The sequence below is a fragment of the Solanum verrucosum genome, unplaced genomic scaffold (assembly GCF_900185275.1).
Source record: "Solanum verrucosum unplaced genomic scaffold, falcon-dt-bn FXZP01000049.1, whole genome shotgun sequence".
Lineage (NCBI taxonomy): Eukaryota > Viridiplantae > Streptophyta > Magnoliopsida > Solanales > Solanaceae > Solanum > Solanum verrucosum.
Window position 1 is genome coordinate 3,951,557 of NW_026020221.1, and position 13,528 is coordinate 3,965,084.

The 13,528-nt window shown below is 30.1% G+C and overlaps 1 protein-coding gene across 1 annotated transcript; it reads right to left on the bottom strand.

Annotated features, from left to right (window-relative positions):
- Nucleotides 1–4,591: 4,591 nt before the first annotated feature.
- On the bottom strand, nt 4,592–7,203 carry LOC125831778 (chaperone protein dnaJ 20, chloroplastic-like). Its single transcript, XM_049510971.1, has 2 exons — nt 6,701–7,203; nt 4,592–4,877 (listed from the first exon to the last, which is right to left on the bottom strand). Exons 1-2 carry the CDS (start codon nt 7,148–7,150, stop codon nt 4,740–4,742), a joined length of 588 nt encoding a protein of 195 aa, XP_049366928.1. The 5' UTR covers nt 7,151–7,203; the 3' UTR covers nt 4,592–4,739.
- Nucleotides 7,204–13,528: the final 6,325 nt, after the last annotated feature.

Sequence of the window (13,528 nt, forward strand, 5' to 3'; positions counted from 1 at the left end):
TCTAGACCATTCCATCCCTTGTTACTAGAGGCGGACCCCTCTGTACACGTGTATCTGTTAACTTTGAAAAAAATCATGTGTATAAGTATATCTATCTTGAGAAACTTACATAAATTAGAATATATTTAACAATGCACTCATGAGGAGCAATGGGTGCCTTTGTGTTGCTGGTACAAGCCAAGAGAACCAACCATGAGACTATGATTTGAATCTAGATGGTACAAGCCAAGAGAACCAACCATGAGACTATGGTTTGAATCCAGAGCCCTATTTTACTATTTTTATTTTAAGTTTATCTTAGAGCTCATATTTGGGCTAAGATAATATTGATGCACCAGAAGACTTCAAATTCTGAATTCGCCTCTGCTTGTTACCCCAAACTCCCATTTCTCATCTCATCGCACAAATACTAAAAATACAAGTACGAAACTCACGTATTTTCTAAACGTTTTCCTTCATTTCAAACACACTCTATACTATAGCAAAGTACATTGATTTGTTTAGATATTATTTGGAAATTTATGTACAATAATAATCACGTTTAGGGAACTTGATAAAGAAAAATAAAAACTTTGAAGAAAAATAGAAAGAATGAAAATAACGTTGGAACGAACTCAAAGATGGATCAATAATTGTCATACACAAAGATGTAAAAAGAGAAAACCTCTCAAGTTTATTAATAATCTGAATAATTTCTAAATAAAAAAGATAAACACACCTATATATAATGCCAAAAGGGTCACAAAATTTAGCCTAAAAATCTCCACAAATAAGGTTTCAATAGGAAAAAAATAATTAAGAAGTCAATCCAAGACAATCTTGGAAAACAATACCAACTACCTTATGAATAATGAAAAAAGAAATAAATCCAAACTACCTACAAAAGCAATAAGCATAGTCTTAACAAATTAGGATTATAAGCCAAAACCAAATTTAGGCAAATATCTTGAAACTCTTGAATTGACTTTGACATGAAAAAGCTTCAAATTTGGGCAGCATAAAAGGCTTGACTTTGTGTTTCACTTGTGCAATTGGACTGACTAGTAATTTTAGATTAAACCTTGAGACTGAACCTGATAGCATCCTTGGAACCTGCCTCTCACCTTATGATTTTGGGCACAAAATTTCGAAGTGTTGAGTTTTTGGCCTCTAATATTTATCATTTGGACTTCAATTTGGGCCACATATTAGATCTTCCATGACTTGGGCTCTTTGTTCCAACACAAGAAAAGTTTAATCTCAAATTGAAACTTAATTTGGTTGTCTTGAAGTTCATTAATTTTGGATCTTGTCATAGCCTCATAGGCCTTTTAGAAGATTTCAAAGCTTGATCATTGGTTTTCAATACACTACCATGGATGCCATAATTGAATTTGGTTGTGTGTAATTACATAATTTAGATTATTTAAGTTGTAAGTAATTAACTCGGATTACACATACCACATGTTAAAGCCATAACTATAGTGCGTAAACAATTACAAGTCTATCCTTTTTAGAACAACGATATACAATATTTGAAGTTTCATAAAGATGAAGTGTAGACAAATATGATTGAAGTTAAGTTATTTTTGCGTGAACTTCTCTGGAAATATATGCTTTTTTTATATTATTGGTGGGTTGATTTAAGGGAAAAAGGACAAATATACATCCGAACTATCGTAAATGGTATGCAGATACCCTTCGTCATACTTTTGGGATATTGGTGCCCCTACTGTAAAAAAACTAGAGCATATATACCCTTTATACTAACGGACAAACGTGTGTCATAATCTTATCCACCGATCCGACAATTATTAAATATTGGATCGACGGATAAGATTGCACCACGTGTCCCTATTTAGTCTTTCGTTAGAGTGAAGGACATATATGCTCTAGTTTTTGGACGGCAGGGAACCAATGTCCCAAAAGTATGACTGAGGGTATCTGCATGCTATTTACGATAGTTCAGAGAAATATTTGTCATTTTTCCCTTGACTTATTTTTGATAGTATAGAAAATATATACTCTGTCAGTGTCAGTATACACAAGGTAAATTCGTTTATTTTTTTTATAAATTCTAATTAATATAAAAAAGAAGATGATTATCAAAAGTAAATTTATTTAAAAAATGTAAAATACTATAGATGCTCGATGATTACTCCATAATAGACCAATCATATTTTTTAACACCATGAAAATTCATAACCTTAAATCACCTATCCTAGTGAGACTTGTGAGTTGTGGCCCATTTTTATTGACCTTCATGATTTATGTCCAAATATATATGGACAACAAAAAGTCTAAAAAGCTTCTAGAAGAAAATTGCACCAAAAAATGTGAAGAAAAAATCACTTTTGGAGTCAAAGCTTCTAGAGGGAATAGAATAAAGTCTAAAATTTGCACTGCAAGATAATTTCACTCTTTTCTATTTTTATTTAATTTATCGATTTTATTTTTAAATTGAAAATCTATTGAAAGTTGTCCTTTTATTTTCATAAAGATAATGATAAGATTTATGTGCACTTCATTCTTCTCACAATCCAATTATGAGACTATACTGAATATATTGTTATTATTGTTGATCTTATGATAGCAATTTCTTTTATATTAATTGATTAATCTCCTACTCAATAAATGTAAGTTTCATAGAATACTATTTCTTGTTTTTTTTTTTTTTTTAAAAAAAGTTGTATATGGTAGCTCAACAGGTTAAAAACGACTTTTTCTTTCACTTTATAATTTTTTATTTTTTATTGAGCTCATAAAAAGCTTAAAGGAATCAATCTTGTGTTTTATGAGAAATGAATTGAAAGACAAATTTAATGAATTATGAATTTCTCGAGGCCTTCTAGATATATTATTGTGGCCAAATTTTCTGGCCAAAAGGATATTTCCTTTTAAATTACTTATCGAAATTTCATTATCTTTTTCTCCTTATTTATACTAAAAGGCTAATAGAATCTCAATAAATCACTTGTCAAAGTTTCGTCATTTTTGCTCCTGATTATACAAGCTTTAAAATTTTCACTTGGCCCCTACCCTAAAAGGATTTTTCTTTTATTTTCTTTTTCATTTTTTTTAATTATGAAAGTAGAAATTCTTTATGCTAACAATCACTTATCATGTGGCCCTCACTTTAGACAAATGACACAAAAGGTCCCCTCATAACATGAGAGGTGTAGATCACAATCTTGAAGTTTCTTATTCTTTCAATGAAATTTAAGAATAAAAAAGGTCCAAAAAGATTGGTTGATAATATTTTAGAAAAAATAAGACCAAGATTTTAACAAGTGTATAGTACTCAATTGATCCAATAGAAAAAAATATCATAGGACAAATTGTAGAAAGCAACATATATTTTGGTTCTCTTTAGGGAACAAATCAATAATTCAAAAGCAAATTGTGGGGTGTCTCTTTCTTGGAAAATTAAAAATAGGAAGATATTATAAACCAAATAGCCCAAGCACCACATTTTGTAATTGTGGTCTTTATTTAAGGATAAAAATGCTATGTCTATCAGCTAAACACTAGACTGAGTCATACAAGATGATAATGAAAATGACCAAGAATGGACTTCAAGAATTGACATCTTTTTTATTTTATTTTTAATGCGAGATATCTGTTATCTTTCACCAATATAGACATTTAAAAATGATCAAGAATTGACATATTCTATTGGTACCTTTTTTTCTATGTGGGCACGTGCTATCTTTCATCAGTATAGATATCAGATAATTTTATACATCAAGATTTGGACAAACAAGAAGAAGTCACTTGAAATTTTTGCCAACGTTGAGTGAAAAGTCTCGTGATTCTAGATTATTTCATTGACCATTATGCCGCATCCTTAAATGGGGAAATGATATTATTACCTTTTGCTCAAGCAATGTTCTAAATTATTATGGCTCAAATTTTTTTGGCAAAGCAGTGGCTCCTTTATTTAAAGGCCTTCCTTTTTTGCATTTTTGGTGTTACAAATTGGTGAAAATAGAAATTATAAGATAAGTTGAATTTTTTCTCTTTGATATGTTTTGTCCATATCAACACTACTGAAGAAAAAATCAAATAATAATTTTGGAATAAAATTTAGCTTAACTTTATTTCATGTTTGATTTGAGATACTAGCTAGTTTCGAGATTATTTTATTATAGCAATTTGTACAATGTATGCATATATTGTATGTAATTATATATAAGGTGTATAACAATGTAAAAGTGTGCATAAAGACCTCATATTCACTATTCATACATTGTGTACAGACAGCAGCATGGTGGAGGCAAAAACAAAAAAAGGCATCAGACCATTCACAACATCATGTGATTTCACCCAATTTTGACCATAATCAGAAGAAAAAATCATTTTCTCTTCTGGCAAATGATATAGACATATATACTATGTTGCTCGGACTCTTCAACAATGACAACATGCGTTGAATTCTCCAAAAGTAGTGTATTTTTGGAAAATTCAATACGGGCATGGCAATGAAAGTGAAGAGTCCGCACAACTTAGGATATATAGCCAACATCAATGAAAGCCACCAACTTGCTTAAATATACGATAAAACAGCAGTCTTTTCTGAAAGTAACAAGGTACCAGAAACAAGAGTGTACTGCTGGAAATGATATTCTTGATTCATATACTTTATGTACAATATGCACTGCCTATAAGGTGATTCATATATGGTTAGTACTAGCAGAAAACTAAAAACATTCCCGTATATCCAAAATAAAATAAGATGTATTAGTTATTATTGATTCAGATTATGCATCGTCCCTTTGCTTGCGCATCCGTGCTCCCCAAGACATACTGTTACTGGATTCCTTGTACGTTCTTCGTCTCTTGAGCTCTGATAGCTGAGACTGCCAACGATTTTTCCACTCACCTTTCTCCTCCATCGCCTAAAGCATAGCAAAAACTCGAATTAGCAAGAGGATACCAAGAATTCGAGAACATAAAACATGTCATAGAGCATACAAGCAGATAAAAATCAAGTACATAAATGCCAAAAGAACAGAGTGCCTGTCTAAGGAAAATCTTATGTTCAAGTGATCACATAAGAATGACAAGTTTTGATGAGATAAATGAGAATCAAAAGCGGGATACAGTGGCAGAAGCAGTATGCTAAGGTCAAACAACTTGTTATCATTTAAACATTGGATCCGAAGCAAAAGAACATCGCATATTAAGGTCTCTTGAAACCAACCAAGATTACACGCGAAGTAGCTTTGTATTTCAGGAAAGGAGTAAAAAAAAAGGGCAAAGACTGGAAAGCCACGTTCCATACTTCAAGTGACTCTAGTTATTATTGAAGTAATTATCAAACAGTTACCATCATTTACATGAAAAAAGTTGGTTCTAATATTTGATAGATTAACAGAAAACAGAAGTTTCATTCACTCCTCTTGTCCCAAGAATTGGAAAAATGAAGTATTTCATACTTCCCTTTAAGATTCCACTAATTGAATTATTCCAAGAAACAGTGGACTATCTCATACTCGATCAATGAGATCTATCATGATAACATTCATTTAGTCCATCAAATAGAGAAAACAGTGGAAACGCCAAAGATTACAAGTATCAACAGTGCAAGGGAACACCACCATCGAACACCAAAGTATATATGAGAAAGACCAAATGACTAAACCATATATTCCTAATTGCCAGTAGTTCTGTCATACCCTAGTAAATACATCAGTAGATGCCTCAATAAAGTGTCTTTTTTTGTTGGTTATATTATGCAGTCATCCGACCAAAAGGGGAACCCACCTAAGTTGACTCCGAGCACGATCATTTTAAGACTTGTCATGCCTCAGGCATCTAGATACCGACAATTTAAAGATAAGTGACTACTTTTCCAGAAAATATTCCGCAAATCTTTACATAATATCTCTTTTGAACTCAACAGTTAGCCAAAATATACTAAGATTCTACTTTCTTTGGAACATGCAGGCAAATTCTTATCTTCAGCATATAATCCTTTATGATGTGGATAAGTGTCATAACCTTGGGTATGAATTCCAGTAGAGGTCACACCAGTAGTCCCATCTGCCTAAACCTCGGTGAAAAGAGAGAGTAGCACATACTCGGTTGATTAGTCAAGGTGCATGCAAACTGCTCGGACACTACCGGTATAAAGGGAAACTAAACTAGAACAAATAAAATAAAACCAATATGCAAGTCCTCACTGGATGGATCTTCAAAATTACATACTCTACTATGCCTATTTCAATTAGAAGGCTTTTTTCATTGACCTTTATGTGCAAATACCCTTAATCCTTTTCACCCATCAGCATACAATAGGTGAATCATGACTAACCCGACCAAAATATAAATGAAACCCCGGAACTGGATTTCTCAGATGATCACTCAACTAGTAATAATTATTATTTCAGAAAGTCACTTTCTTCTTCTTCATTTCAAATGTTTTTCAACAAAGAACCTGACTTTTTAAGATAATAACTAATAATTGAGATCAAACTCTCTACAATTGCACACAGTAGAGTGCGTTTTATACGAATTTGTGCTTTAGCCTAAAGATAGCTACTCTAGAATATATCAAAATATCCTTTAATCTTATGGTTGTAAACATGCAACATAGAAAGTTAGAATTGAAGAGTATAACAGAGGCGCAGAAAGGCAAAACTGCAGTCAAATTGGGGGTATTTTTCATGCATTCAATAATTAACGAAAGACACAAATTGAAAAAGAAAAGCAAACACACCTCATGTGAACGAGCAGAGAAACCAAAGTGAAGTCCTTTAGCCATATCTATATCATACAAAGCTCTCATTCCAGGATCCGATAACGTTTCATAAGCTTCCTGCACCCTAATAAATCTCTGTGTATACTCTTCAACCCGATCCGGAGGTGAAACATCCGGGTGATACTTCCTTGCTAATTGCTTGTACGCTTGTTTGATTTCCAACAACGATCCAGTTTCCGGTATACCCAGAAGATCGTAAAAGCTCTTATCCGTGTCGGTATATGAAACGACATCGTTTAGGTTCGATTTAGGTTTGAATGACACGAATTTTGTCCTCAAAACTCCATAATTCGAAGGATAGTTAAGAAAAAATAGACGACGATTTGGAGAAATTGTTGGTGGGTGGGTGGAGAATAGGGGAAAACGAGGTTCGCTTGTACGGATAATGCCATGGGAGTTGCAACACATCTTCCTCTCTTTTGATTGCAGATTTTGGCTTAAACTTTTTTTTTTAGTGTGTTTTCTTTGGGTTTGATCACATAAGTATATATATAATGATCTGGATACAGAATGCAGAAACAAAAGGACATTATTGTCATTTTGGAGTAGGAAAAGGATGTTTAATTATATGTGGCAACTAAGAGAGTCGGATTGGACGGTTCAAAATTAATTGAGTTAATAAATGAGATCATAACTAATAATTAGGAATGTCAAATGGAAGATTAAAATTTGAAATGTTAAAATGGGTTGAAATAAAATTGAATTGGGTTGGGTCCTAATCCACTCAAGTTATTTTGGGCTCAAATGGATTGGGTCTTGGCCCACCCAATTTAACCCGCTTCATCTCAATAATAAATAGAAAAAAATGTAAGAATATAATATTTAAGAACTTAATTAACAATATATGTATATACTCCTTTTTATTTATAAAATTAAGTTTTTAATTACATATATGACAAAATATTTATTTTTATTTTTTATTTATATATATTATTTTCTGATTTGTTTCCATCTTTGGTGGGTTATGTGCTAAATTTATGAAATTGATAATTATTGTTTACTTTTTGGCTTTCCAACCATAATTAAACAAATATATTTTAGTATCCGATTTTTTTTTGCCTATATATTAAATTTCTGATTTTAAAACAAATATATTTTAGTATCCGATTTTTTTTTTTGGGGGGTTATGTGCGAAATTTATGGGATTGATAACTATTGTTTATTTTTTGGCTTTCCAACGATAATTATACTCTTTTATATTATTTTTTTGTCCATATATTGAATTTTCAATATTTTTATATATATTTCAATTTATTTCTTTTTTTGGAGGGTTATGTGCTAAATTATTGAATTGATAATTATTGTTTACTTTTTGACTTTTCGATCATAATTGTACTTTTTTATATTATTTATTGATTTTTCTCTCGCTTAATTTTTTATTCAATCAAATCAAATTATTGATTGTAGCCTTATCCCACATCTTTAATATTGTTTCATACAAATATAATTTTCCTTTATTGTAACCAAATTTTAATTATTTTTTTTCTGAAATTTGAAAGTTATCAACATTATTTTTTTGACAAAATATTTTAATTGTTATGGTATGACTTAACATCAAAGTTGTATAAAATCTATAACATCAAAGTTATATAAAATCTATATAATATTCAAGTTTTTAATTACTATATTAAACTTTCTAGAATCACATGGTTATTTAAGTCTTACCTAATATGTTAATATTATATTACATCTCAATATATACCATATAATATATCAAATTTGTGTAAAAGAAATATATGTACCGTATAATATATATATCAATATTGTATCATCTAAAATATCAATATTATATCAACATTGTATCATCTAAAATATCAAAATTATACCAACATTGTATCATCTAAAATATCAAAATTATATCAATATTATATCATGTGAAATACAAATATTATAGCAACATATGCACCATCTAATAAACTGAACTTGTGATTTTGTCATATATTTTTTCTCAAATTGTCAGTTTATAACATAACGAAAATTATTATTTTGATAATATTATCTTTTAAAATCAACACTAGTACAAACTTGAAAATTTAAAATTACACTAGAACAATGTGACACCATTCATGAATAACATTGAAAATTGCTAATATCAAAATTGTACCATATAATATACCTATAATTATTTAATTCTATCCCATATAATAACCAATCTAGTTGATATTTAGTGTCATTCTATTTTTTTTAAAATGACATTTATACCACAAGGAAAACCAACATAAATAATTGGACTAACTATATCATATGATTAAATATGATTTTAATTTTTTTTAATAAACAACGAATGAAATTCAAAATCGCTAATATCATTCAATTAGATTCTGAAGAAGAAAAAACTGTGTAATAAATAAAAATTAACTCAACAATATTAATCCTCATATGGTTATTTGGTACAAGTTTTCTTGTTATGGTCATCTATAGGCTATAACACATTTTCTAAAATTTACTTTAAACCTTTTGAACTTTTTTGCTTTTCATTGATATTTGTGTCATATATTTGTCCTTCAATCTTGAAATTTATATACTTTCCCACCAATACATTGCAACAAAAAAAGTTAAAGAACTTACTAAACACCAGTTATAACAATTAAATTTAAAATATACAATCATATTTTTTTATATCACCAAAAGAAAAGTTATATACAAAATGGTGTATAATATAGTTAAAAATTGATGTCCACTTCATTGTTCTTATAATGAAATTCGAACACCAATTTATAACCAACTATATGTATAACGTTAATTTATGAAGATTGATAAAGTTGAACTTGATTATATGTAACAACATAATTTAATAAAAAAATACATCAACTATGACATAAAAGTATATGAAATAAATATAGATGATTTGAAACCTAATATACAATATTGATTACACTGTATCATTTACAACAAATAAACTATCAATTGACCAAATAATCTACCAAAACTCTACTCATAGCAGATCGTCAAACTCAACTTTATAGTGTTTAAAAATCAAAATTTATCAAATAAATAAAGAATGTTGGTATTCATTAAAAACTTACTACGAAAATATAGTTACACCTAATCACTTATCAAAAAATATTCACGAAATATGCAGTTAATACATGACCTAAAATATACCTTCAATTTCACCAAATAATCTACCCATATACAATCACGAATACACATAACAAAACACGTAGATTACATCAAAACAGAAGCGAATAACCAATCACGAATTGACATCCTAATAACAAGTTAATATATACTATCAATTACTTCAATACATGGACCACAAAATATATCAATTACATCAGCAAATTATATCAAAAAATTTAAAGTTTGTTGGTGTTGATTTAAAACCTAATATACAATATTGATTACACTATATAATTCACAACAACTACACTATCAATTTCACTAAATTATCTCACCTGTTACTATTATTAATAATAGATCGTCATAATCAACTTTAACAACCCTCACAATTACGCCATAACAAATGCCACAAACAATCTACCCAATTTTAATTCAGATCTGAATGTTATTAAATGATTTAAAATACATCATAATATACAATCATATTATCCTAAGATCATCGGATTTCGAATTAAATTTCAAAAAATAAACACCAATTTCCAGAAACAAAAAACATATACGTACCAATCAAATAGTTTATAAGATAACGATCACAGAAATTAAAAACACCAAATATAGTTATCAAACTTACCTGATGCGTCCCATCGTCCGTTGTGTTGAAGTAGAATTGAAACATTGTTGGTATCCATTATTGATTAAACTTACAAAATATGGAGGTATATAGGTTTATTTTGGTTAAAACTTTTTTTTTATAGGAGAGAACATATAATTAAATTTGAGTAAATCATGGGAGAAAATCGTGGATCCTTATTATTACGTTTTCTTTTACGTTTTTTTAAATAATTCATTTGCTATATTTGAAAAAAAAACTATTGTTATGTAGATGAAAAATAAAACTATTGTTATACAGTGGTTATTAAGGCTATATAGTTGTATACTTTAGTTTTTTGCCCATAATTTTAATATATTGTTATTTAAGTTTTATAACCATAATTTGAGTTCAACTTAAGAAAAATGTAAAAAGAAGTTATAAATGAATAGATATATTTTAAAAGATATAAATAGATAGTAATTCATACATTCAATATAGGAACATGCATTACATCAATGCAAACAAAGAATCTTAAAATGAGTTGAAATTGGAGATTAAATTGAGTTCAATTGATGATTCTCTAAAATTGGTTAAGGCTTGAATGAGTTAAGACTGAACTCAATTCAAATTATCTTGAGCCCAACCTTAAAATTCTGAGCGGATTACTTATAGTAAAGCTCATTTTTGACATCCTAGTCATAACTCATAACCCAATCGTTGAAACTCTTATCAAGTTTTAATTGTTTTAATAATTTATTCTTTTATATTTTTTTTAGTACCTTATAAAATTATTATTTAATGTCATTACAACTATTAATATAGCATATCAAATAAAAAAATATTTTTTTAAAAAATATTTAAATAAATATTTTTCATAAATCAAATTGGGCTAAATATCAGCCTAAATTTTAAAGGCTTCTTACATAACTATACATGTGACAAGTGTTTTTTTTTAACAAAATGATTACATGTATATGTAATGTATTGATAGTATATAAACAATATATAATTGTGTATATATGACGTATAACTATGTATCAGAAATGTATATACATTTTATAAATATTGTTTATATAATATTTATACATTATAACAAGAAAAAATGATATAATGTCACGATCCAACCCACCGGGCCTTGCGGGCACCCACTCTAACACCTAAGTAGGAGAACCCTCATGCCCAAAAGTTTAAACATGCGGAAAATTAACGAAAGATGGATATAAATGGAAGACATAAATCTTTATAAATGAAAATCTCTTTAAATAAATACTAGTTAAGACTTGTAAAGTAATTAACACCCCCAAAAATCTAGTCTAAATAGGTACAAGAGCTACTAAGAGTACAACTGGACAAGATAAATAAAAGACACAGCTCCCATCACGCGGAAGGAAGAATAGAAGCTGCTAGAGAATTTCTTCGTCTTCACCTAATGAAACATCACCGACCTACATCCAGACTATGTCAAAAGACATAACAAGAGCAGTATCAGTACAAACACATGTACTGGTAGGCATCATCAGTCAACCCGACGCCCACCGCATAATATAAGGAAACAACTAGTATAATTATGCAATAAACTTCTCGTTTCTCCACCTTTTCCCTCTTTTAAAATACCTCCAAGTTACACCAGTACTTTGATTACTAACCACCTTCTCGATCCACCTACTTACCAGGTTCTTGATCATAGCCTAAACGTTCTAACACATTAACGAATCCCCAATTACACCTACCAGCATTCCAACTAACCACTCACTTCGTACCCTTACTTCCTCGTCACATTACTCAACCATGGTCACATAGTACACTATCTCAAACTTCCTTACCACTAAACCCAAACTCTTTTCCCAAGGTGAAGTCCACCTATGCATATTTCATCACATACACTATCTCTACTTTTCGCCATTACGACACACGAACAACTCTTACTATCCATCTCTCGCCCCTTGAATACTTTACCCTTCCACTGTACCCAACAAGTTCACTTAACACACAGAACAATCAAATATAAGTCAATACAACAATATACCCTCTAAGTGCAACATCTATAAGTCAACGCCACTATATAATCATAAGCATATATTGAACATATACAATATCATCAACATATACGATTATGCAAATCATTGGTCTTCTTATGGAACTCAAACCCAAACAATTAGTATATCCATATGTGGTACCCGATTCAATGATTATGCCGAAACGTGGCAACCGATCCCATAATTATACACTACAAAAAAAACAATGTTTAGTGACGGATGAAATCCGTCGCTAAATAGCTTATTCCGTCGCTATTTTGGTTTAGCGACGGAATAGCGACAGATTTTCATCCGTCGGTATAATGCGCGTAGCTAACCATTTAGCGACAAAAAAAAACAAATCCGTCGTAAGTTTAGCGACAGATGCGCGATGGATCTCTTCCGTTGTTAAAACTAACGACCAAAAAAGCCGTCGTTATATTTGTACTTTTTGTCGCAAATTCTGTAAGCTATTTCGTTGTGTCATCGTATTGACGACCGAAATTTTTTCGTTAATTCCGTCGCTATCACTTTTTATACATTTCTACCTTTCTTGTAGTGACGAAAATTTCGTCGCTAATTTTGTCGCCATTACTTCTTATAGCGACGAAAATATTATCACAAATATGTCGCTAATTCCGTCGCCATTACTTTTCATACATTTCTACCTTTTTATAGCGACGAAAATATTGTCACAAAATTTCATCGCCATTACTTTTAAATACATTAGTGACAAAAATATTATCGCAAATCATATTCAAATAGATATTATAAATTTGCAAAATTAACTTAATTCATAGAAACTAATATTCTACCAGATCCAAAACACAAAAAGCTGAAGTGTATAACCAAGTTTAAAACAACCCCAACGATAATTTCCAAACAAATATTAATATCTAGCCAACAAAACTAACTAAGAGAGATCGGAGAACCACAATCTTCATTAGAAACCGATGCATTTGCCTCATCAATATTAGATGGAGTAGGAATGACGGGTGTCATAGGATTGTTTGGCTGAGATGAGGTCGAAGAAATCAATTCATGTACCCGCTTAACAAACACAGGAAACATGTGATCTGTCAGTGAAGGAATCAATCGCGTCATAAAGTCATCCAA